The sequence below is a fragment of the Orbicella franksi genome, chromosome 6 (assembly GCF_964199315.1).
Source record: "Orbicella franksi chromosome 6, jaOrbFran1.1, whole genome shotgun sequence".
NCBI classification, from domain to species: domain Eukaryota; kingdom Metazoa; phylum Cnidaria; class Anthozoa; order Scleractinia; family Merulinidae; genus Orbicella; species Orbicella franksi.
The window spans coordinates 1,421,866-1,444,388 of record NC_138150.1 but is presented as its reverse complement, the minus strand read 5'-3'; the positions used below and the strand labels follow the sequence as shown (position 1 = coordinate 1,444,388).

The window sequence follows — 22,523 nt, the reverse complement described above, 5'->3', positions numbered from 1 at the left end:
ACAACTTGTTGAAAGCGGAGTTCAAGGATGCAGAGGTGCGCAGAAAAGCCGAGGAGCATTTGAAACTATGGAAAATACTTCTTCAACTCGTAAATCGAGGAAGGAAGTAGAAAGGATTGCATTCGGCCGAGCCAGTTTACTTCCTTCATTCTCTTATTGGACCAGACTCTTGGCAAAAGGTTGAATTAAACAGGAAACACCTTTTAGTGACAAACCTATTGCGTATTTTTTTAAAAACACACCTTCATCATCGCAGGCTCAGAACCTAATCGCTCCACTCGTATAAAAGAACTCGCAGCTCAGCCAGCCCGGGCGTTGTAGCTTGCGAGAAGGCTCACTTTAGAGGCACTCGTGCTAGCGAAATGAAAAATTTGGCAGAAATCCGAGAGGGTTTACTTTTAAACGCGACCCTGCTAAAAAAAAAAAGGAGTACAGAGGATCTGAGATGCCAAGCACGTGACACGTGTCAGCCAGTAGTCTGTACCAGGTTGCTCAGAGTAGTATAACACATTGGAGGAGGTTTATTTTCTCGTTTCCGCAGCTCTTTGAAGTCCGAACAACTGGGACTGACTACAAGATTAACCGTGGCTTTTGTGCCTCACTGTTCTGCTTCCCTCAGAATACTCAAGAAAATAGACAGTCAAGTGTTAAATTGCCTCGTTACCTCGTGCCCAAAATATGATCGGGGTAGTGTTTCGTACGTGGCAGCCCGCTCCAGACTCATACACATGTGTAAACGTGGTGATATTAAAATAGAGCAGAAATGAAATCTGACACTTCCTGATGACAATCGAAGAGCACAATAAAAATATTCACTTCTTAGCACGCGGCGGAACAACAAAAGGATGTTTGCGACAGATGCGATCTGATCTTCTCAAGACACACAGTGGGAGACTGGAAGGAGGGGCCTGTTGTAAACCATGCACGCATAGGGAGGGATGGTAGCGGACATAACTCCGGGTCACAACTTGAGAAAACGCATAAGCGCTGTCATTCTCGTCTGGTAATACATTGTGCGATTTAGCGATCTGGCTCTGTTCTGGAAACTAAGAGTCTGAAGTCAAAGAGATCATACGGGACCTTAGATGGAATGTTCATGTGATACGGACTGGCCGGACTTAGATAAACACCAGCCCTCCCCTGTCGGAGTGATTCCCACAGCTTATATCCACTTTCAAATTCCGTTGAAATATTTCCCTAGAGAATGTGTCCTTCAGAACATCGACTGACCGTTAAGAAAATATGAAGTATTTCCATCTAAATATGCCCTCAGTTTCTCCGGTATCGCGAGGGTCAGATATATAATAAATATTTTGCCTTACGAAGTCGTCTTCACATGTTCTTTGTATTGAGGTTAACAAGCTGGAGAAACAAAACATTGGAGACCTTGTAAACGGATAATTAATTTAATTACGAGATATTACGATACTTGTTAGGCAGAAGTGGGGATGACTTATTAATGAAAGCGTTTAACGGCAAACGGGCCACCTTGTTCAGAAGCATATATCCCTTAGAGTATGAGAGTCTTCGAACATGAAGCAGGCTTGATCCATATGGCTTTTGCCTTCAAGCAAGAGGTGTCGACCGGAAAAGGCGGTAAGCCTTTGTGTTTCCAAGCAGTCATGCTCTTGTTATTCAAACAAAGACTTAAGAAAATCTCCTTTGCTTTTCACCACTCGAAAATAGCCAAACCCCGTTGCGCCAAATACGAACGCAAATCGAAAATTCCCCTCCAATTTACTAGACTTGTCCGAGCTAATTAACTAACTTTGTTTTTCCAGTGATCAGTGTCACTAAGATCCGACTTGTTTTTCGTTGGGTTGGCCAATGAAATTGACTGATCTAGAAATCTCGCGATCTTTGTTATCTCTAAGATCTTTATTAGTGACATTGCGTGGATTGTCAATAGGTTCGTAACCAGGAGCTTGCACCCAGTGCGACGCAATGATTGGCTGAGCGCGACTTGGCGGCTGTCACGCATGTCACACAAATAACCCGCGCTCGTGATGACGGTTGAATCAAGCTCATTCACGTCGGCGCTTTCGGGTCAGTCTTACTTCTGGGTCAGTGTTTGTGGGATCGAAGAAATGGAAAAATTCGCTGAGTTTGTTTCATCTATTGGGCAGAACGCGCGCTCGTCTCCGTACATGCCTCCGAATGCGCCAGTGCCTCGGGTAACTGCGGCCCCTAATTCCCCACCAGCGAATTACGTGAGCTGCGATTTAGCGAGACAACATTCTCTTTCAATGAGCACTCAGTCGCAAGCTGGTAATGTCAAAATTTTATTTCATTTTCTCGAATCGTATTAATGTCCGGAAATTGGCACGCATAAGCGAAGCTCTCTAATGATGGTCTTAGACCACTGTTGAATTGCCTGAGCCGTGCGTTTGCCCCGTCTAATGATGTTTTGTCAATTGCGTACCAATTACTTCAACAGGGAAATTTTCGCCTCCGGTTGGAGGCTCAACACAGCTTTCTCCCAGCCCTCAGTCGTGTATGGAGATGGAGAGCGAAAACAACGATTCTTCCTCCAAACGTAAGAAGCGTCGAAACAGAACAACCTTTACGTCCTTTCAACTGGAAGAGATGGAGCGTATTTTTCAGAAGACGCACTATCCTGATGTTTACACGCGGGAGCAGTTGGCACTGCGTTGTGACTTGACGGAAGCTAGGGTGCAGGTAAATATGGTTTTTTAATGCACGCCGTCGCGCAATTATTCGCACTTTTCTTCTCTGCGAGGTTCTCGAGATTTTGTCCTTCCAATATTAGAGCTTAACTTCCTGCATGAATTGTATGGCCACTTTACGCAACCTGTTATACTAATTCAATTAAGTTGTTGTTGTTACATCCATGCGATAACGAAACGAGATTACTGTAGTTACTGATAGACTCTGCTCTCTGCTCACGGGTTTACGGCGCCTGTATATTTGCTTTCTGTAAATTGCCAATTCCTTTCTGGTTAAAACTGGTTGAGAATCACTGGAAGCCAACAGAAATCTTCAACTAACATAACAGACCCACTTTACAACTCTGTGCTTCTACTGAAGTGAAAACAGTGATACGAGAAATATATATATTTAAGTATGTGATTGTAAAATCAGAATTTCTCTATCATCTTATGCTTTATCTTTATGTAGCAGCAATGTGCTATAAAGTCGTCAATGAAATATTCTTCTTAGGAAACGATTTTCAAAGTCACGAACCCTTTTCCACTGCGTTTGAGCTCGCGCCGGCCGTAGCGTAGCTTTCATTTGTGAATGAATTTCCTGTACCAACCACATGGTGTGTGGTTGGTACAAAGCTAGGTGGATTTTCCCTCATATTCACTGACACAGAAGCTGTTAGCCGATTATTTCAAGATCTAGAAGTCGTGCGGTGTACTGAAATGAACATTTTGAGCGCCTGTGGTTGAGTCGGCGTACTTTGACGTAGAAGGCTTCAAGAGATGCTAGAGATGTGGTCTAAAATGATGTTTCGCAGTCCTAGCCGAAAAAAAAAAAATTTGGTAAACACATCGCCCTTTGCGAACAGAAAACTTGGTAATATCAAACGTAGTGAGTCTAAACTACTTCTTGCCAAGGACTAATCTTAGACATCCTTCCAACAACACGGAATCGACGAGAAAACCGCATGTAACGTACATACGTTGAATAGTTCTTCTCTCAGGAAAGGATATGACAGTCGCGCAACGCAACAGTCTCCCACTCATTCCTTGCGATTACTTGCTCATTGCTTGAAAATGCAAGATTGCATGTCAGGAACTGTCGATGTGATTTTTTGCGTACTTTGTAAAGCGAGTGGTTTACAACTTTAGGACAGTGCACTCTTCTCTCGCTACACCGAACAGCCACTGTATCCGACGGCGTTGTTTAGTGACAAGACGGAAATTTACCTTCGTTTGAAAAAGACACGTTGTTTAAAAATAGCGCTGAAGCTTTTATATTTTCAGTTGTATCTTAGGTTTCATTATTTTTTCGAGAGTCGCTGAAATGAATCACTGAGTGAAACAGACACGAGTGGTGAGGAAGAAATTTACAAGTCTTCTTAAAATTTCAGGTCGCTTGAAGTAGTCTTGGAATCTTCGTCGGGTAAAAGCTTCAAAAAGAATTTCCGATTGCGAAGATTCTCGACATTCAAAAAAGGCTTCTTGCCAAGTGGCGTGGTTTTTCTTTTCCTACACCCCTAATGGATACGAAAATCCTTCTTTATCTGCTCATGATTGCTTGCTGGCGTTCGCCCTCGATTGAACGAATGGTCCTCTATCATCAATCATTAGGGAAAGCTATCAGCCGTTTAACTGCTCACCGTTGGTCCAAATGACGCAACACAAGATCTTTATAGCCTAACTAAAAAGTTACACCATAAAAACGCGCGTATAACTGCTTCAGCAAATTGCTATTTGTTACGCTGTACATTATTAAAACAATAAACACATTAGCTTGCCTCAATCACACGCTAAAAAGGTAATCAAGCAAGGGAACCCTCGTGGTTTTATTATGTTTGGAAAAGCATCTGGAACTAGTCGTTTTAGATTGAAGCGCGTTTCAGTTAGCCCGTCACACTTAGCTCGTTCAGCGTTGGTTGATATGGAATTTTTATAAGCACTGATTTATAGGATCTACGAAAGGGCGTGAGCAAAGACCGTTGTTTCAAGTCTTTTGCAGGATGGCGGGTAACTGCCTTGGTTCCTCCGCAAATGGCACTAAACGTTGCGGTAAAAGAAACTGGATGTTCCGAACGGAAAGTTTTGTATTGGAAGGGCGGAAAGCAAGCATTTATAAGCGTTCACTACTCTATAATTTTTGATGCGCCAAATTCTTGCACAGTTAATCGCTTATCTAACCCTTGATCGTGAGTGTTTTCCCTATCAATACTTCGATGTGTATCGCAAGTTGTGACTGATGATTGAGCTGTCAGATTTTAAGGTTGGAGAAAATTTATCTCTCCCTAAACGCAAGACATAAGAGGCGGGAAATCAGTGTTTTAAAAGCCATTATTTTCGTTTGAACCGCCGCGCACAGTCATTTGCACTCGATTTAGTCAGACCCTTGGTTTCGAACTGTCGTGTGTTTTATTTGGTGCAAAAAATGTGGCGGCAACATCAAAGGAAACCTGATAAAATTTGCCTGGCGTTACATTAAGCAGTCTGTGTAATGTCTGTTTGCTTATTCTCCATAAGCAAATTGTAAACTTGTTAGCTGGGACCGCTAAATGATTTTATATGTTTTCCTAATTAAACGCTTTGTTCGGGCAATTTTCACGTCCAACATGAACAGATAAAATAAGCATTTAAAATTAAGAGGTCGCAACAGAAGTTATGAGATATTCATAAACATCACATTCTACTTTCTTATCGAGAGAGCTAAGGGAAAGCTGACAGCGGAATATTATAGCGGCTATTGAGACGTTATTTGTTTATCCTATTAACTCTGACTAAATATTTAAGTTTTTTTAAACGGTCAAGGTTAGAATTGCAAAGTCGGCTCAGTTGGATTGGAGAAACGCGCGTGTTTTTAGCGTTGTTTTTATTGACGTATTCGGGAAACTGATACCGGAAGTCAGGATGCATGGTGTCTGACACTGTGATACTGCCGAACCACGCAATAATTTATTCTCGTCTGTTAAGCTTCACGTAATAATGTTCCACTTCTTTTCATTCCTTTCATGAAAGTACTTTGTTCCCACTCCAAACCTCACTGCACTTCGATGGAGTCCAAAGAGACATTTTGAACATTTCGTCTCGGCACCATATGATCGGTCCCAATTCAGTGGAGTCACTAGCAAATTCCTGCATCTTCGCTTTTGCCCCCTTTTTGACAAACTCGTGGGCAATTTAACCGTCGAACTCAAGACCAGAGTTCCTGTGGATTAGGTTGGAAGTCGTGCTCGGAAATCTGCTGTCGTCGCCTCCAAATGACACTCACTGTATGTCGGCCACTGTAGCTGCGGCTTTTCTTGTTTTATCATGTTTAATAGTCTTTTATTTTCCCCTAATGTTTAACCCTGACCGGTTCAACGTTTTTTTTAAAAAAGACATTTTGTCTTTGTGAACACAAAAAGCCACATTTGTAATGTTTTGAAGGTGTCTCATAACACAGACCAAGTAATCTCTCATTTTTCTTTCTTTTTTTGACTTTTTGAAAGCAAATTTTTATGTTGAAATATTCACAGAAAAAGACATAGCATGTATGCATATCGAGAATTGCCACATTCTACTAGATGAAACAAATATATTTTTCACAAACACTTGTTACTCTACGAGAAAACATTTTCTTATCGTGCTCTCAAATGGAAATATCTAGGATGGGTCTGCGAATGCCAGTAACTTTTTGAGTTAGAGCAAGGCACATGGTCTCAGCCATTTATCTCATGGTTGATAAATTGTCGTAAATAGATTCCGTCGGCAAAAATAAAGAACTAAGAGAGGTTAATCCAGGCGCATAGCGCTCAACGGGCCTCTTCAAACTCGCACGCACAGTTATCATGAAATAAACCGGGTTGTTGAGGCTTCTGTCATCTCCGTGATGCGAAAAAAGCATTTGTAAAAAGAGAATTTGATCATACTGTTTTAGGACTACTTCCCAAGCCCAAACTAGCTTGGCCTAGTGCTGTACCTTTCTGAAATACCTCTTCTAGGAGCAATTGTTTAGAGTCCTACATCAATGTTAACCTTTGATTGGAAAGGTGATCTGTTTTCTGCCATATTTTTATCGAAGAGGCAGCACGCGTGCCCGCCAGATTTAGTTAGATTAATGAGGAAGATGCTGTTGGTTTTAAGATCGGCCATCAATTCAGGGAACGTAAAAGTCTGAATTATCATTTACCTGAAAAGCCGTGATCTCGCGTACACCTCTAGGGGAAGCTTTAGAACAGTTTAAGAGTATTTTAGAGAACACTTCCTTTCTTTTGGATAAATTATTGATAAGAGATAAGACCGAGGTCGAGAGGAAGGCGAGCCGATGGTTGTCTCTGCGGTCACTTTATGATTTCTTCCTAGACAGTTCAGTTTGCTGTCGAAGCATTCCAACATGTATACGAAATAGAGAATGAATTGTTTTCAGAATCTTATGTACTTTGTCTTCTGTCTAGCAAGCATGAAGCATTCCACTTCTTTTAATTATCAGCGAGTGCAGAAGACATTGTTTGATGTGGCTCAGTGAAGCAGCTAGTAACTGAACATATGTGTGCCACATGAGTGGCTGAGATCTCTGCTGAACGCAGTTTTGTTACTTTGTTATTGCTTTCCTGAGCAAAGCTCGAGAACGATTTCGACTTACTGCAGAAGATTTAAAAGCAATCTGCTATATCTCTTCCTACTGCTTTCCGCTTTTGCTTCCGCTTTTGAACGAACAAGTGTTCTGCTGGCCTCGTGATCACAAAGGACGCGATATTTGTTCAATCCTAAAGAACGGTTTTTCCCCTTTTTGATGGTGTCACTGTATCGTCCGTTATAACCTTGAAGAAGTAGGTTTAGTTTGTTTAGTGCAACACTCGCTTTGGAATTCTCTCTCGAGAAGCTTTCTCTTCGCATGGACTAAAAGACCTAGCTCTGCTGATGATTAAGAAGATGTTCCATTAGTGCCTGGTTATGCTTAATTATCAAACGAGGTTATTATAGTTTTTCTTAATTCTGTCATTATATTTTGCTGTCTATGACCGATAGCGATAGTTCACTGATCGTGATTACCTTGTTCTGGATCCTACAATTAGGCATTGTCAGTATTAACCGGCGATACAGCAATATCCAGACCTCGTGCATGCCGTATGTGATACGACCACTATTTGTCCTGCAGACTTTGATGCTATTTCCAAAGACAAAATGTTTTCTCGTTTAGTGCGTCTGAAACTGATTTACCCTTGCCTTTTTTATCAGCTGTAAAGTTTTAAATAACTGAATTGCTGTTTACTGTAGAAAATGAAGACGAAACTTAAAGGTTAAGTGGTAGTTCTGGTGACTTGTTTATACGGTGAAATGTTTCATTTTATTCTATCGAACATGTTGTCTTGTTTTTTCGCAAGTACGGACTTTGGATAGTAGAATGAATAATCCACAGAAATGTGTTAGGGAAGCGATCGAGTATAAGCGCGTAATTTGAGTGAAAGCATGATATGATAGGCGAGAAAACGCCCTTTCTTGTTTCGGAGTCAAATGTGTTCAATGGAGACTTTGCCTTGTTTGCAAGACTACAACATGTCGGCTTGACTGTTGTTCGATTAGTCGCAGCTAAAACAGTCTGTGTGTAGTATCACTGACCTTAGGAAAAAAATTTCAAACCTTGCCGCAATGAAGGACAGATTAGTTATACATGGAAACTAATTTACAAATATGATTACCAAAATCGGTCACCTACTTAAATTAGGGTCGCGATGGAGACTTAAACTAGGCCCCACTGCAATCGATTGTTCAAGAATTAAACTCTTCAGCGGATGATTAAATTAAGTATTTGTCCAAATCATTATTATCATCCAGTCTTTAGAGCCTGTAGTGTGACGCAAAAGATTTTCTATAACAAGATAACTTCTTTTTCTGTCGATATGGCCTTTAGTGTGACGCAAAGGATTTTCCATAATTCGATAATTTGCTTTTTGTGAAGGATTTTCCTTTAATTCCACAAGTACAATTAGAACATAACTATTGTCCCAGATTGTTTAATTTAGGATGTATTATATTAGGCAAAACTTTTGAAAATGTAAGCTAGCAACTTCGATTAGTCCTATAAGACTTGTAGTATAGTGCTAAGAATTGAGCTGAAGAAGTGTTCATTTCTTCTCAGACAGTACAGCGATATCAATGTGCATATTTTCAGCAGCTCTACGCGGTCAAGCTTTTGCAAAATTTTGCATATTTTTTTCCATTTGCGCGAACAATTAATTCATCTCAAGTCTTTGAGCTGCTCAGCCAATATTTGCAATTTAATAAAGTGAGAATTTATTGTCAGTCGTTACGGTATTTGACATCAAAAGGGATTTGTAGTGATGGAAGAGGGCGGACCAATGATCAATATAAAAGAAAAGCTTTACTTGAAATACGGACTTATCATTCTGAACTCTTTTGAATTTCATTTAATGCCCTTATATTATGAACAATGAGAACGCTAAACACGAAAGTTTATGTTGTCAACGAAGCAAATTGTTTGTTTCTTCAGAAAGCGATACATCGAGCATTACATGAGGTTTGCCTCGCTATACGAATGGCCTTAAATCCTGGAATGTTTACAGTAGGCTTGTTACATGAGGTTCGCCTTGCTTTGGAGATGGTATTTAGATTCAGCAATGTTTATGGGAGGTTATCCAGGAAGACTAATAAGAAAATCGTCTTAAATTTCTTTAGCGGCAGTTTTCTCCTACGGTCGAAAACCTAATATTTAATAAACTTTTAGAGTATTTTGCACGGCTTATCGATATGCAAGTCTGCTTTCAACAAAGTCTGCTTTAAGCCGAAAAACCGTCTGTGTTTTGCGATTAACTGTTTTGTCATGAAAGAAAAGGTATACAAACGCAATAAAAGTACAGAATAAATAGACTAATATCAGACTAAGTATGTCAGGCAACTTTAACGAAGCGCCAATAACAAAAATACCAAACAAACAAACAAATAACAAAATAACAAACAAAGTGTGCCTTTCGCCTTTCATAGAGCTGAAAAATTTGTTCTTGAGAATATTGCCTCGAAGCATCAGTCTTTTTCCAAATAATGAATGACGCTAAGGGTATTGCTTGTAAACAATAATGACTTGTTGTGCTGGGTTAGATTTTGAAAAAAAAAAAAAAAAAAGAGTTTGTTAAAAATATGGAACATACTGCTTGAGTAGAGAGAAGGGCGGTGGTCGTGAATTAGCGCACGACTATCCCAATGCAGGATTTCAAAGTTTTAACTTGAAGGAAAACAGGCTGCATAGCTAAAACCTTTGAGCTGAGAAGGAATGCAAAATTCAGTGTTATCACAAGCAAAGTTGGCGTTTTCTCGAGTTGGCGGGCAGCCCCGGGTCAGCGAAGGTTACTGAAAATAAAGCTGCAATGAGATTATCGAGTGAGATAAAAATCACAGCTATAAGTATAAGAGGATTACCGACTGACATGAATTGCGTCTATTACATCAACGCGCATTCTATTGATTGTAAATTAGATGAGACAAAACTTGTTTGCAAACTATACAGATAGAGCACGTTTACGGGATTTAGTTATATTATCGGTAGTAACGGATAGGCTCCAAAGATTCGCTCGGTTGCTAAGAGTTCTTTGGTGCAGAAAATTACGTAACGTGTAACGTGTGTTTTTTCTCGTATCGTCAGAGAGTAGAAAGATTTCAAAACATGTTTATTTCTGTATTTGTGTGCCCCTAAATTTAGTTTAGCAGGAAACCATCGTCTCTTTATCTCAGAAAATAAAACAACATTTTAATCCAAATAGCAACTAAACGGCGACAAAAAAGTTAACTTCGAGTGGTTAAGTCTTTGAACGCGATGCCGTTTTCTATAGACAGTTTTCATTACCTTTAGAAGATATATTCTTCAAATCATTCGTTCAAACTGAAGATGTGCCTAGTTTCAGTTATTGTTCGATTGCCTTGTTAGCCAGGCTCATCACAGACAGATACTATTGCCAAAACGTTCAAATTGTTATACAGTATTCATTTAAATGACCTCAATCTATTTGCGAGAATTCTTCTTTAAGCAATGTATATTTTAGTCGTCTTCTTTGGTACAAAATGCAAGTATTTACGACGAGATTCGATTTCTTGCGGACAGAAATCCGAAAACGTGTTCAGTTTTATACTGTAGAGCTAGAGGGATTTATTTATTTATTTATTTATTTATTCGTTACTGGACACACGTGCACTAAATTTGCTTGAATTGTCAGTGAAGACAGAAATTTTGGGTATTGATTTTCGGTCAAAAGAAATATGGAAATACTGACTTAAAAATAAAAAAATAAAAAATTGATTTCTCTTACATCCGCGAAAAAAATTGTACATACTTGTGATAGTTGAAATGGCCACAACTTAAAAATCATGTATGTTCATTAATGCTAACTGTTCCTGTATTCGACTTTGTCGAATCTGTATTTTGTGCGAGATGAAGCCGTTACCAGTCCAAAATATCAAAGTTGAGTGTCATTTCAAAGCGTCTACTATCGTAATTCTTCAGTAATTAAAATTCCTGTGCGGAACGGGGAAAAACCCTTCATCAGTACTGTTGAAAGTCACGAATCGAGGACACCTACATGGACAAGAACTCCTGATTGGTAAGTTTGTTTAACAACGACTGAATCCCAAAATATAATAGGCCCGAAATCCTTAAATCGCGTCCATTGTCGTGTGATACTTTGGCGACAAGGCTATCTTCTGGAAACGAATTAGTGAGGAAAAACGAAGGAGAACTGAAGCGCGAGCAAACTGATTAATTATGCCAGATCTAAAGAAAACTGTGAAAACTTTAGTTATCTTCCAGAAACATTTCGCGAAAATTCAACACCGACGAGAATAAGCTATGTTGAATTTGTCGATTTGACGTCGTGTTCAATGCTTAAGGAGAACCATGTCGGGGAAGTCTGCAGTGCAAATAACTGAAGACTCAAAATGTTCAACAGCTAAAATGGCGGACGTTAGTTGAAATTATTGGGGAGCAGGGATGGTGCAGTAGTGAGAGCGCTTGCATCCCACCATTGTAACCCGGGTTCGATTCCGGCCCAGTGCCATATGTGGGTTGAGTTTGTTGTTGGTTCTCGCCTTGCTCCGAGGGTTTTTCTCCGGGTTCTCCAGTCTTACTTCTTCCACAAAACCAACATCTCCAAATTCTAATTCGACCAGGATAGAAGACCCACATGAAAACCATCTAAGGCTGATGTGGCTTCCTCTCTAAATGTTGTAATTTATTGTACGTAAAATCGGTTTCTATCCTCCATTGAGACTCCCCAAAGAAAGTTGACTTGCTAAGAATTATTTTGGCATTTAATAATCCCTGTTCACGTGTTTGTCCGGCGCCATTTCTGTATAGAATAGGGTATCCGATGCATAAAGGCGATTTATCTTTTTTTTTTTGTCAGCCAGTCTGTCCGTGCTACTGACGATGATAACTGGAATCGATTCCTCAAAACGAGTCGCCACACTTCTCCTACAAACACTGTTGGCGGTTTTACCCAGGCACGCTTTTTCGATTGTTGTCATAGTTTTAATTTCCGTTTCTTTCCCTTCTTATCTCTCTGTTTTATGTTTTACTCATAAACATATCTGGATGAAATGAAAGATTAATGTGGTTCTATAATATATTTACTTTAGTCAACCGATGATGGTTTAGCAGTGAAGCAATTGTGGAATTTTGCAACTTAAGCTAGCAGCTTCTAACGTTTGACGCACATGACCGCGTAATCCTTTTGGTCAACCACATTCCTCAGTGAAATATAAAATGCTCACCCTGCAATTGATATTTGTTTCGGCGATGAAAATACTTTTACTGAAATTGTAATGTTTCGTCCGTTTCTTTTATCGCTAACAAGGTTGCAATCTCCGAATGATCAAAATATGGCACATAGATAGGAATAACCTTTGGGGTTACAAATGTTGTCAAGATGTGCCTTCCAGATGCATGACGCCACAAACTTTGAAATGAGGTTCGAAATATGACATTTTGTATTGACAAGCATTTTATCTTCTGGTCGATTTTTCAACGTGCAACAGCTAAGATACCAAATGTAAGAAGAGTTAGAATAATAAGGTTCTAAAATATAACTGCAGTATTAGCTAGCAAGTTACTTGGTTTGATTTCCTGTATTAGAAAACAGACACACCAAGGTAATTTTTCCGCATTGGTAGTGGCGTTCTCATTTTTGCGTCAAGGCGACCCAGAATGGATTTTTCCAAAGTGAAACTCATTTCAGTAAACTGTTTATTCGGCATAACGATTAAATGAATGTGTAATTTTAAATTCAGTCTTATGAACCAATAATTAAAAGAGTTTCCCTCCAACTGATGTACTAAGCTCTTTTCTAGCTGAGATTTCACGGCGTTAAATGTAGAGTGTAACTCTTGAAACTACTTAGCTATTCAACCCAGAAATTTAGAAACATATATCCCCTTATATTTTGATGAGGGACTCTCGCATTTTCCTCATGGAGAAATCTGCTCTTTCCTACTGTATTTTCAGCTACTTTTTAAACTGGAGTATTTAAAATATGTACATAATTCTGTGGGTACTAGAGGAAATAAAAGCAAGCTGAAGTCTTCCGATTGAATAAATCACGTTGCACAGGGAGAATTCCTCAGAAAGGTTGGGCGGCGAACATGCGAAGTGTGTAGTGTCGCAATTTGTTGGCAACAGAGATGTTACTGTCGACGTCAGTTTTCCGGCGAGAACTTTCAACCTCGCTGGTTTGATATGGACGTCTGTGTGCAAGTTCTAGGTGAATTTAACTGGTTGAAGGACACAAGTTTAAGGTGGGACCAAACTGCTACTGCGACTTGAAGTAACTAAAGCTCATTTGATAAATCTGTCGGTTGCCATTGGAGTCTTAATCTTGATACTCGAGACCTATAATAATCAATATTATGTTAAAACTCTTATCTGCGTATATAGGGAGCATTGAGTATGCGTGATGTACAGCAAGGGCAATTTGTCAAGCTTGGAAAACATTATGGAGGATAATCCGTTAGCATATTTCCTTTCTGTTGAACTTTTATCGCGGGTACTGTTGAAGACTGACCTAGCAGCTCTTATATGTTCTTGAGAACTTTATAATATCTCAGGCAATATCTTAAAATATAGACTTCATCTGGTGTAAATCCTCACCTGGGAACTTAAGGACTCCACGTTTTTAGCCATTAGTCCATAACTTAGAGCCGAGTCTCTTGTCGCGAAGACTGACCAAGTTTTGTTGTTTGTGTTGTTTTTAATTTGGCTGTTTGTTTGTTTGTTTGTTTGTTTTTTTGTCATTACATCGCGGGAACCCTTCACAATTCAGTTTAGTCTGCTGTGTAAGGAAATTGTTTTCAAAGCTAAAACTAATTGTGTATTGACAATTGTGTATTAATTTTGGAAGTCCTTGAGCGATCGATTCTATCGTGATCTGTCTGATGTGAAATCATCTGCCGAAACACCCCCGTTTCCAACAACATGGCAGAAGAGGGTCAAACACTTGTCTTTTGATTTACGTTTTTGTCTGCACGATATTTGCCGAAGCAACGCGAACAGACGTCAGCTGCCCCACTCCTGACCCGTGTAGATAATTCAGTGCATATTTATAGTTATTCCAGTAATCCGGCTTAATACCCAGGGTTGAGAAGCGCTCAGAGTTAATCCATACTTAATCCCTGCTTACCTGTTCTTCTTCGCGCGCTCCAAACTGGTTTTTGTCACGCTATATTGGATGATTATGTGACATGCAACTGATTGGTCTCAAAATGTTTTGAATTGATCACACGATGGTTTGAAACTGTTACAAAGAACCAAAAGATATGCAACGCATCCTAGATTTACGAGCATGAACGGTGGGGAAAATTGACCGCAATTGGCTACAAGCCTAGCTTGGTTTATGCTTGGCCCCGACGCAGATCAACTAAAGGTCAATTTTTTATGAGAATGTGAGCGATAATTCTCAGAAATCCTCTTTTATTGCAAAGCAGAGATCTCATGATTGAGTGAATATCACAAGTCGAGCGCTTCTTTAATGCACAAAATGCTCCAGAATTGGCTAAAAATAGACTGGCCCAGCATAGTAGGAATACTGGGAAGGCTTGCTTTAGATTTCCGAAAGTCACCAAGCCAACTTTCATCACGTTTATAACGTGAACTAAATGCGCGATTTGGTTCCAAATTTACCTCCGTTTGAGAGGTCTTTTAACTGAAGAATTGTCCCAAGAGGGTGTCTTGAAATGTGCACTCAACGCATGTACATTTCCGCTCTCACCGTGAGAGGAAATGTCCGTCGGTACGTTTAGACAAATACGACATTTGAAAGCAAAGACTTACATTGATTGCTACATCCGACACGCTATGTATTCATAACAACCTTCAAGTCACTTACTAAGTCACTACTGACCACTACTTTAAAAGTTTGGAGGAAGAAAAAGAAAAAAAAAAACAGACAAATTTGTCTTTTCTTCTGTGGAATTTTGTTTCTAAGTTAAGCCTTTCTCCGAAGGCCGGGGCCCCAATCGACATAGATCTTTTACTGGTAGAGGCTTTGCAGAGTGGGTTTTATTCTCTAGTAATTCATTGCAAATTGACAGAGAAGTGGTAGTTTTAAGTAGTAGGTTTTTGTCAGTCTTTTTCTTCTGACTGCTAGTTCCAAATGTTGTAATGCTCCTTGTTTCGTGAGCCAGAAGTTCGTTTCTGTTTTGTACAACTTGTCACGGAAATGGTTTTGTTACAAAGTGGTGTGCAGATCACTTTTAGCTGTCTTAGTAAAAAGGGAGAAGGGTAGGGCATTACAAAAGGAATTACCTGCATGCATGGATATTTATGATGTCGGTACCTTTCAGAAGTAATATCTAAACGAATTAAGGGAATTATGGGGCTCTATCACATTAACTCCTTTTGCAACATTTTTGGATTTCAATTGAGCTTATAATACGTCGAACTCGAGAGGAATAGAAACGTTTGACATATCAAACGAAAATCACCCCTAAGCCTAAAAAAACTGTTTAAGCTTACCTTAAATTGGCAGTTTAATATTCGTAACCATTCTTCTTTGTTTTCAAATTCCTGTGTTTGAGATTTAATTTTTTTTTTTTTTTTTTTTTTTTTTTTTTTTGCTTTACGAATTAAGCCACTCATGATATTGGCAGAACTTTCAATCGTTCTAGAGATGACTCGTATGTGGAAAAGAGTTCATGAAATCCATGATATAGGCGTTTACGAGTTGGTTTAGAAACACTCTTGCCTGGCATTTCATATTCTTCGAAAGTTTATGTGCAGATGCAACTTTCTTCCACATCGAAATTGGTTTCGTTCTCGAAACTTCTCGCGACTCCAAGATAGTTTTGAAAAAAAAAAAAAACCACCGACCTGAGTGGATATCGTATTCATTTGCACTTGAAATAAAATAATAAAATAACTGAGTGGTCAACAACTTATTTCGGCTCTAGGAAATATCGACACGAAATCAAGCATGGAGGTAGAAAAAGCCAACATCAGCAACAACAGTAACAGCTGATGACCAGAGTGTTGTCTCGATATATATAATCGAAATTCTCCAATCTAGTGTAGTAGAGTAGTAGAAAATGTCTGTAGCTCCGTGGGAAGAATTTCATTCGAAAACTGACATCTGGATGTGAGCTAGCCGTTTAAACAGGTCCCTTGCAACCCTGTATCAAAAAATGTTCGGAGACAGGGATGCGATTTTTCACTGTAAAGCGCTTGTGTACAATTCGTCTGGAGCCATTGTGTCTAGACAGTGCATTCCCAATTCGTGGTGCCGAAGTCAGGAAACCCACAGTAAAGAGATATAACTATTCAGAACAAGACACAAATTTCCGGTGTGACGTTCGCAAAGGTTAGCGCAAGCCCTTTCATGTTGGGTTAAATTTGCCTACGTTGACATGTGCCCACAAAGGGTGTGGCTTGGGGTTCCTTTTTCATCTGTATCGCTTAGTTCCGCTTTACCGAACACACAGATGTGCAAATGGACAAATTAAAAGGAAATGAAACTCGGAAATTTCACCATTTTGGCCATTGAAATTGGTTGCGTGTTTTACTTTCGACTTCGACAGCATGCCAGAAAATTGATTTGTGTGGCCTTTTTGTCAAAGGCCGTGTTATTGTTAGTTTTCACCTCTTAGTCATCCTTGCTGATTGCTTTGCATTTATTTTAAGATAACACATAAAGAACCTAACTCGGTGCTATGTTGTTGTGCTAGTTTCATACTGTAAGAGGTGTGAGGATTTCAGTATAAGCTTTCCTGTAAAGCTTGTATTTGTGTCTACTTGATTACGTAAGCACTGTGTCCATAAATCGCTGTTTTATTAATAGACAATTGAATCTCTGTCCAAAGCTTTAGTTTTTTGTGAGGTTGAAAATATCGCTCTTCAAGTCACCCACGCTTTTAATGAAACTAAAAGTTACAGAAAGAGCATGGTAAAGTGTGACTCGGCGTTTTTAGCTGTGTTTTGTGGAACAGATATGAAGCTCACTACTTCCATGTTTACAAATTTCATCCAATATCCCAAATAATGATAGTTCACTCTCAAATTCAAGATACAATTCATTGTCAAATTAATTAAGGAAGGATTTTACACCTATCGACATCTGTGCTCAAAAGGGATTAACCTAAACACAAATTTTAATGTAGGCAGAATTCTGTACATGCAGGCTGCCAGAACGTTACCGCAAACTCAACAGAATAAATAGGAACGGCGTTTCTGCGTGGTTCTCCGGTCGAATAAACACAGTTGGCTTCGTAGCCCAGATTTGCTCGGTTAATGTGTCACTATAAATACCGGATGGGTAGGGAGGGCTAAACCACATGTACAGTTTGATGGGTATTGGCTTGTATGTCTGAGAGGGCCCTCCGGTTTGTGCTCTATGCCTGAAAAGTGTTCCTTTCTGTTCAGTCTTACATCATTTAGCGGATCGTTTCCGACTGACCGCGAAAAAATGCAATGGCTCCTGTCCTCCCGTTTTCCCGCCCATCGTAATTTTTGTGCACATCTGTCGCTGGGATGGGACTGATCTCTTGACAGTTGTCATCAGCTGGCACACGATACGCGCTTAGTTATCAACTGTTTAATCAGAGCATGTTTACATTTTGTTATCACAAGATAGATAATATTGTGCCTAAAATAGACACAAATTAAATAGCAATCCAATATTTGCACGATGCATTTGTATTTGTACTTTAACCGATGATGAATTGATGTCATCGAAGCTCTCCAGCTTTCCATCAGCAATACAATTTTTCCTTTAAGCCAAATCTCTGCAAGAAAAAATTAACCTGTTCAATCCTTTAGTGGTCGGAATTTAGGCTCTCCCTACAGTTTTAATACACTGCCTTGTGGAAAGGTAGTGAGAATGTCTGAAGAAGTGTTATTTGTTTAGACATGAGTTCTAATGTACCGTGAAATTCACAGAACAATTCTTCCCATAAATTTCTTATCTAAGTGTTAAAACTCATATTTCCTGCTAGAAAGAGTGTATAATGTCACATACAAATTGTTAGAGAGCCAAAAGATGGCCAGAAGGGACGATGCGTCAATTTATGTAGACTATTATTTTCCTGCTGTGTTTAAGAAAGTCTCAAATGTCCTCCATAGGTGTGGTTCCAGAATCGAAGAGCCAAATGGCGCAAGCGTGAACGCTTTGCTCCAGTCCCCGTTCCAGTGCGATCAATCACCATGGCACCCATCTACGATCGCCATCCCCAGGCGCCAGGTTGGCCTCGGCCGTCCAACAGTTGTATGAACCCGTCGGGGCATGGACCGGGGCCGTTGGCGCATCACATGCCTGTACCAAGCTATGGGCCTGTTGTGCACGTGCACCATTCATTGCCCCCAAACAGGCATTCACCAAGGTCTCCGTCCCCAGAATCTCCCCCGCACTGTGCTAAAGTCGGTGCCATGACAACCTCAAGTTCCGGGATGAGGCGGTCGCCCATTGCTCATCCAAACGTCACCATTTCGCAACACGGTCCTTCCAAGCAGCTTCCGCCTTGTGCGCATGCTCAGCAGCAACGTGGAAATCACTCTCCCGCTGATGGCTGCCACGGTTCGCCTGGGTCCATGACGTCACAAAATTTCTGTGACGAACGTGAGCCTTCGTTACAGTGTCCTCAGCGGCATACCTCAAGCATTGCAGCACTGAGAATGAAGGCCAAAGAGCACGCGGTGGTGGTCGACATGGCGAGAACGCATAATGGAAGAGCCGAAGTGTAAATGGAATCTTTTTTGGCAATGGAGAACGTGAAAACTGTGTAACTAGAATAATTCTGATTAAGAGAAACGTTTTGTAACGGAGCATTAACCTTAAAGCGGCTAGGCATGTCAGTTTGGTGTTTCTTGCCAAACTTGAAATATTCTGGTAATTTCGAAATCAAAGCTTCACGTATTCTTGGTAGTGCTAAGGCGGGCAACGCGGAAATGAAAATTTCCGTGCAATATTTACCACATTCTCATTTATAGAAAAAGTTTTAGTTTCTGCAGTGAACCAGGTTCAAACTGGGTCCGTTTTGACCGTTTGCTTTTCTGTGAAGCTTCCCTGTAAATACTTATGTTCCTCCATCATTCTGTTTTAAGGTCAGTATTTCTTTGTTACAAAATCGGCCAAAATTGCTCCTTGAATTGACCTGGCCTAGCCCTTTTATTAAGGGTGCTATTTTTGATTTTCTGTATATGATTTCTTAGTCTGTGTTCATGACCCCATCTATGTTAGATCTGTTTGTAATGGCAGTGTTGTCATGAGGCCCGCACGGTGGTCACTTCCTATCGGCAGGCATGAGACATGCTGAAAATAGAGGAGAGCTCAAAATCTGTTCCTATCCACTGATCTCCCCATAATTTTGCCTTCCTGTGGTTATAAATTATTGCGGGTGGGGAAGGGATAAGGATGGGAGTAGAGGGCTGGGACGTTTGGTGTGATGGCATTCAGATAATAAAACTCCTTGGATCGCTGCGTTTTCTAAATTGTTGGAGGTTTGGTATTAGTTTGATCAAAACATTTTGATTTTTGTGGTAGAATGTGCGATTCGTGAACAAGCAGTTTCATTCATCTCTTGTATGCTATGTGTTTTATGTCTTGTCACGCCGTCTCCAGCCAATATACAAGGAATATGTGACAAGAAAAAGTAACGCAATGTTCTAATTCGCTTTTCCAGTTTGTTTTTCTACCACTTCTATTTTATTTATTTAACGTGTTTGCCGATATTCAGTGAATATTACCATGCAAATAATCCTCTCTATTGGCTATAGCCATCCGACATAAGGATAGGTATCACTGGTTTTGTTAATAATCCTGAGATCACGTGGACGAGTTGTTTTAAATCTCAGCTAAACCACTAAGGTCGCAAAGTTCTTCCGTTGTAAACGTTGACGCAAAATATTCGTTCCTGCCAGTTCTTTTAATGGGATGTAAGGAGATATTATAATTAAGTTTTGTTATTGGCAGAAGTAAAATAGTATGCAATATATCCTCTCGTTTTCAAGAAGAATTTTAAGAATATTGTGTAATAATTTGTCACGAGCATTTTGTATTTTTATGTTCTCTTTTTAACAAACGTTTGTAATTATTTCTATGCTCGTGTGAGGTCGAAGCTGGGTGTTTTTAGGTATATGTTAAGGATACTTTTCATTAATCAAACATGCGGTTTGTAGTACCATGGCTTAATCCGTGTATTCAGGACTGAGCTATTATTGCGCCTTTCAATAACACTGATGCGGACTTAAAAATTCAAAGCTCAACCGACAGTGTTGACTATTCAGAGCTCAACGAAACAGTGCTCGGCAGCAGTCGGAAGGTGGGAGGAGCCGCCGAACATTTGATTGATGGTAACGAAAAACGCATTTGTCGGTTGAGCTTTGAATTTTAGAGTCCTCGTGTTATTGAAAGGCGCAGTAACGTACTACTCGATTTTCTTTGACACTTTGACAGCTTTTACCGGTGGGCAAAACTTCGCAGCCAATCACGTCTCTATCCTGTCTAGTTTAACTTCTCCCCCTCCCGGACTAAAAACAACTCATCTTTTGATTGGACTAGCTGGAATGAGGACACTCAAAAGAAAGCAGTCAAAATGTGATATCAAACATTTTAACATAAGTTGTAGCTAAAGGCACGTTTTTCTTACCAATCCGATCAATTCATTTGTTTTGTATGATTCGGAAGGTGAGAAAATGTGTGTTTTAACATTTGTATTGTAAACTATAGCTTGTTTTAATTACTACAATGTTATTTAATTTTCAAGTTGCATTCATAGAATCCTACATATTGAGTAAAGACCCGTTGTATTGTGCACTGGCAAGTGTTGTATTAAAAAATCCGCTCCAGAAAAGCGCACGTGTGATTTACATGGCAACATCTGAGACGTTTGACGGCGATTGTTTTCTTTGGTGACCTGCGCAATGCAACTAAAATTACAGGAAAATGACCATTAGTTTATGCCCGTTTCATGGTGAATAAATGTCGGGGGCACTTTTGGTGCTCTTCTCATTTACAAGTTTTTTTGTTTTTTGTTTTTTTTACAGTGATATATTTTCATGCTTACCTCTCTACCCACAGCCACACTGTTATCCTGCGTAGCCTGGCGAGATTTGGCGCACGCCATTGCTTGGTTCCCACAGAGATCTGTTTCTGGAGTGAGAATGTCACAAAGACAGACAGAAAGACAGACAGATAGTAACACAAGTAGACAGTCGGAGGAAAGGAGGAGAAGAGTGTGGTGTCATATCATGTACAGCGGCTGGTAATCAAGCCCGTTCAGGGCCCTTCCCATCAGACCAAAATTTTCGGTTTGAATTTCCGGAAATTTTGAGTGGCGAATGAAACATTCCAGTAAACGATTACCTCGCGCGGCGAAGTATACTTAAATTTGACTCAAACTTCTTACTACCAAACTGTAAATTTCTGATCTATTTGATTTTCCATTCGAAACACAGTATTCGGCTTATTGTAGTTCGCATGTCGGAAATTCAACAATTTTCGGATTCTCCGGAGACTTTTCAGGGAAAATATCGTAGGAGCTGTTCCTGCTTCAAAAGTTCTGGAATTTTTAGCCGAATGTAAAAAGCAAGTGCCCTGAACCTAGTCTGCGTTGCTTGGTAAGATAGCCTGAAGGTCCCCTCCCCCGTCACCCTTAAGTCGTCACATGTAATATTTGTGTAGTTTCCATGGAAATGATGCAATTGTACGGTACTGAAGTGTGCATTGAAGAGGAATTTCAGCCTTTTCAGACCTCAAAACGGATTCTAATTCCTTCTTTCCGTCAGAATTTAAAAGGAAAAAAATCACAACAAGTAAATGAAATATGTCTTCAAAAAGCTCAACACCATGACACCGTTTTTCAGTCCCTGCGGCATTTTGATCCGTTTTTGTGTGGGAGGCTGGTGAATCTTGTTTACATAACGACTGGCTTTGTGGTACCATCGCATGGTCATTTGCATGCCAATAAAATTTAGCTGCCCTTTAAATGTTTACAAAATAGTGCCACCAGGCTTATCAGATTATTTTGTTTATTACTTTGCTAAAAATAATTTTGAAATAACACGATATGTATTTCAACTGGGCCTTCAGTCTATGGCCGTAGCAAACCATACCAAGTAGTGATGAAAACTGAACTCGATAAACTGAAGTTTCTCGCAAATGCATCATCATACATTTAGTTACTTTAGTGGCCTCTTCCGAAATCATCGAGAAAAATTAAAACTCCAAATACTTTCTGGATTAACATACAGTGCATACGTGAATTCAGGCATTTTTCCCGATGTTATCTGTGAGCCTTTTGTCAGTTTGTGGGCTAATTAACACTAAAGTGTTTTGAAGAAAAAAGAACAAACGCAGCCTGGCAGTTTCAGTTGTCTTTCTGTCATTCCAGGCAAGCTATCAG

At 39.9% G+C, this 22,523-nt stretch overlaps 1 protein-coding gene across 1 annotated transcript; it reads left to right on the top strand.

The window, feature by feature from the left end:
• Positions 1 to 25: 25 nt before the first annotated feature.
• LOC145489048 (uncharacterized) lies at positions 26 to 22,263 on the top strand. Its single transcript, XM_081467945.1, has 3 exons — positions 26 to 2,268; positions 2,438 to 2,679; positions 18,247 to 22,263. Exons 1-3 carry the CDS (start codon positions 2,007 to 2,009, stop codon positions 18,862 to 18,864), a joined length of 1,122 nt encoding a protein of 373 aa, XP_081324071.1. The 5' UTR covers positions 26 to 2,006; the 3' UTR covers positions 18,865 to 22,263.
• Positions 22,264 to 22,523: the final 260 nt, after the last annotated feature.